The following is a 4,374-nucleotide window of genomic DNA, read 5'->3' as shown; positions in this document are numbered from 1 at the left end:
GAGTCATAGGTCTAGTGTGCACCGGAGTACTGTTTGAGGCCTGGTGCACACGAATTATATGTAGATTTTGTGTGCTTCACCAATGGCTATATGTGGGTTGCGGGCTATAAATACCACCCCAACCGGTACATTTATCATAAAAGAGATGGGCAACAACTCCTATACACAAGTGTAACACCTCCAAGTGATCAAGAGAGTTCCAAGTTCCAAAATAGTGAAGTGAGCCTAGAGATAGCCATTTCTTGTGAGAGTTGGGATAGAGCACTTGAGTGAGCTGAAATTAGATTGTGTTGTGATCTTGAGCCTTGGTGTTGAGCACCCATGATTGTAAAGCTAGCAAGAGCCTTCAACGTGTGAAGTTTCTTGCGGAGACATCGGTCTCTTGATTGAGAAAAGCAAAGGGGACTCTGGTTTGATCTTGGTGATCACTTGAGTTAGAGAAGAGACATGGTCTTTGACTCCTCAATAGAGACATTGGTTTCATTGTGAAACTGAATTCCAATAAACAAATCATTGTGTTCTTGTGTTCTTTCATTTGCAATTTGTTTTCTCCTTTTCTTGTTAAATTCTCTTGTGTCGGCCTTCATTAAAATCTTACTTTGTTGCTCCAAGTCATAAATCCATGCATTTCATAAGAGCAACATTCCGCAAGTTGAACTTGTCTCTTATTCCGATCAACTTACATCTTGTTGTAACCATAATATTGGGATCAAGTTGTGTCTTTATGTTGTGAAGTTTAGATTTTGCCTATTCACCCCCTATGTGACTTAGATGGATGACATTATAATCAAGGAGGTGCACTACGGTCATGCTGGAGGTAGCAGATGTACTTGAGGCAATTATGTAGCCTGTGTCCGAGTAGCTACACAATGAGTAGTAGCCATAACTGAGGTCGCTATGCAATGCATGCCATCGTCCTTGTAGCTACTCATGAACATACTAACGTGCATGCAAGCATTATAAAGTATAAACAACTACACTGTTTAACAACTATATTATACATGACAACGTAATCAACGATAACTATCAGTGTGACAAAACATATCTACCTTGTCAAGATGACAAGTTTAACACTATGATGACACATCCAAGACATGCACCACCATTGACTCCATGTCAGAGATAACACCGACCGCAAAGGAACAGCCGAAGAACCTAACTATCGACCATGCAAGCAGCCCACAAGACCAAAATTAAATTAAATTAAATTGGACCACAGACAACACCGAGGTACTATCAATGTTTCTCCTTCCATTATATATCAAAAGTTCGATGCACGAATGGACAAATTAATTTAGACATCTGGTTTCAGTTACAGAAGGGTCTATGAGAGACCAATAGCTTGTCAGCCCATTGCATATTTCTGAGTCCAGCTCCTAGCAGTAGATTCGTACTTCACGCGATCAGTCTTGTACAAGTGAGCAATCTCTGGGACCAACGGATCGTCAGGGTTTGGGTCCGTCAGAAGGGAACAAATTGAGAGGAGGACCTGAAAATTGCGGGCATGCGTTAGTTAAAAGAAAATCCGTCCCAAAATATTAGTCGTTTTAGCTTTTGATTTTTATGTCTATGTTCAAATGAATAACGATAAATCTAGATACATATATAAAACCACTAGCTAGATGGTCCCCCAACTTCCTAAATAGGCTACAATAGAGCTACCTTGAAGTAGCTTGTAGCGAAGTTAAAGGTAGAGAATAAAATCTGAAGTACTGACCTTAGAAACTGTCAGTGCAGGGCTCCATTGCTCCTTCAAGATATCAAGACAGATGCTCCCGTTGCTGTTGATATTCGGGTGGTAAACCTTCGTCTTGAATGCAACCTGCAAAATGTAGCAAATGGTGAGCACGCAGACAGATTGGTGATGTGCATCTGTGATGCACGGATAGATGCTAAGTTTCGCAAAGATACTAACATCTTCTTCCTCATGTGTACTGCCAAAATCACATCTCATACATTTTGTTTTAGTTCTACTAAGTCTAAAATCTTTGGATTCTAGAGTCTCCCACCACAACTCTAGTCTCCTAATTACTTCTGCTTGACTTTCACCAACTAGCACCACATAATCCGCAAAAAAATATACACCGAGGGATATCCCCTTGTATGTACCTTGTGACCTTATCCATCGCCAAGACAAAAAGAAGGTAAGAGTTCAACGGTGATCCTTGATGTAGTACTAGTCTAATCTAGGAGTCATCTGTGTTCCCATCATCTGTTCGAATACTAATCACAACATTGTTATACATGTCTTTAATGAGTCCAGTGTACTTTGTTAAAACTTTATGTTTGCCTAAAGTCCACCACATATCATTTCTTGTTTCTGCTATCTATGTTCAGGATAAATTTAATATACTACATGGATACGCTTTTATTTGTTATGTGTGGGTTATTCATTATTCATGTAGTGATTGATTTAAAAATTAATTTGGCCTTAAAAGTGCGCAATTATTTAACACTAACAATTTCACATAAAGCATAGCATACATAGCAGAGATTATAACTTGTCATGGGGAGTATCGATATTTGTTGACAAGCAGCACATAAGTGTCAGATTCAGAATTAGTTGAGGATATTCCATGCCACTATTTCTTTTCAATATACGTGTGCTGGAGTAGATTGGGGTAAAAATTAAACCAAATTCTACTTCAAATCCACTTCTATCATACGAATGCATTCAAATAATGCCTAACTCGGATCTAGCCATAAATGGACAACTGCTGTAACAGGGGTGGGGGTCCCAATAATTTATAAGAGCTGACGGGCATAAACAAATGAAAACTAATTGAGGTTGAAGCAAGCAGTGACATACCCATACAAAACTGTGCTAACAAACAATAAACAAATGAGACAACACTTAAGTACCTTCGGTGGTTTGAATGGGTAGTCCGGTGGAAAGTGAATAGTGACCAAAAATACGCCACCAGCGTATGGGCTATCTGATGGCCCCATAATCGTCGCCTGCCAGTAGAACATATCTTCGGCAACAGGGCCTGTAGTAGATGGACGAAGAGATGCATTTTAGTCATACACATTGAATTGATACTCTGAAACTTCAATTTCAATCTGAAGACTGTGCTGTTCTGTACATACACATACACATACACGAGCATACTAGATTTGCTAGTGTCCCACTGTAAGGCCTGATGGCCCTGAAAGCACTCAGCAGGCTTGTATGCTCAAGTACATGACTAGTCTACCATGGTGCATGAGCACTATCCTTATCTCCTTGCTTGATAATAAAAAAAATTACTCGGCCCGCATGAACAGAACAGGTAAATGTATGTCTTAGTGGGAGGGCAATGTTAACTGCTGTGTGCGACTCTGATCTATCTATCTATCTATGAGCCTAAACATGACAAAGAATGATTAGCTGGAGGCAGGCCCCTCTGCGGATCTAATAACCGAACATGACAAAGAATGAAAACCCGCTATGTACAACCATATAGGAAAGCTACGATCCTTTTTCCCAAATTTACATGACACATGCTCTTTATCCCACCATGGCACCAACAACCTACACCGTATATTGAAGTCCAATTACAAGCGTCCCCTGTACATGTATATATACGCACAGATCTAGCAACTACGCACTAAGAATCGCATCGCACCGCTAATAGCCGAGCGCACGGGAGAAAGTCGTATCCCATCATGGAAAATTAAAAGAAGTAGCAGTGCGGGCGGAATCTGAATCACCTGCGCTGCAAGAGGTGGGAGGATCCTTCTGCAGGTCCTTGAGCTCCTTGAGGATCCGCTTCGACGCCATGGATCCGCTTTCTTCCTCCCTTCCTCCTCACAAGTCACAGAGCTGCCGTGCACACCACAGCTGTCCAAAAGCCCAACTTTGAACCCAATCCAACTCGATGGAGAAGCAAGAAGGAACAAGTGGGTAGGGACTGGGGGTGTATAAATAAATACGGACGGGGAAGAGGGAGGGGAGTTGTCGTGGCGTCCGAAGATGGGATTGGTGGAGGACGGACGTAGTTAGCTGGTGGGTTCTGGAAGCTTCTCGTCGCAGTCGCACACGGACGCACGGTTTGGTTTGGACCGGAAGGGAGCGCGAAACAGAGCTGCTTGGTTGCTGGTTGCTTCACTTCACCTCATCGACGTGGGCACCGCGGACAGAATGTGTAGTCCACCATTCTGCTCTCCAGTCTCCACGCGACATCAGCACCGACGCCGACGCGTGGGACAGAGGTTGTCGCCGGGCCCAATCCACTTTAACGCTTGAGGCCTTCCGAACGCTGTATAAATCTTAACACTTTAAATTTAGGGTATAAAATTTCATTTTTAATATCCACCAAATTCAAGTGTTATCTTCTCTTTTCTTTGTTTTTCTTTTATTTTTCCTAATCAGTAGAGGAATATTTTATTTTA

General features: G+C 41.8%; 1 protein-coding gene across 1 annotated transcript; it reads right to left on the bottom strand.

Moving 5' to 3' along the window:
• Window positions 1-1,232: 1,232 nt before the first annotated feature.
• Window positions 1,233-4,037, bottom strand: LOC100192585 (putative ubiquitin-conjugating enzyme family). Its single transcript, NM_001137800.1, has 4 exons — window positions 3,694-4,037; window positions 2,863-2,990; window positions 1,718-1,822; window positions 1,233-1,489 (listed from the first exon to the last, which is right to left on the bottom strand). The coding sequence occupies exons 1-4, from the start codon at window positions 3,761-3,763 to the stop codon at window positions 1,346-1,348; spliced, it is 447 nt and encodes a 148-aa protein (NP_001131272.1). The 5' UTR covers window positions 3,764-4,037; the 3' UTR covers window positions 1,233-1,345.
• Between the last annotated feature and the right edge of the window lie 337 nt (window positions 4,038-4,374).

The sequence above is a fragment of the Zea mays genome, chromosome 6 (genome assembly GCF_902167145.1).
Source record: "Zea mays cultivar B73 chromosome 6, Zm-B73-REFERENCE-NAM-5.0, whole genome shotgun sequence".
In the NCBI taxonomy this organism is placed as follows: Eukaryota; Viridiplantae; Streptophyta; class Magnoliopsida; order Poales; family Poaceae; genus Zea; species Zea mays.
The sequence above is the reverse complement of the archived record's forward strand: the minus strand, read 5'-3'. Positions and strand labels throughout refer to the sequence as shown.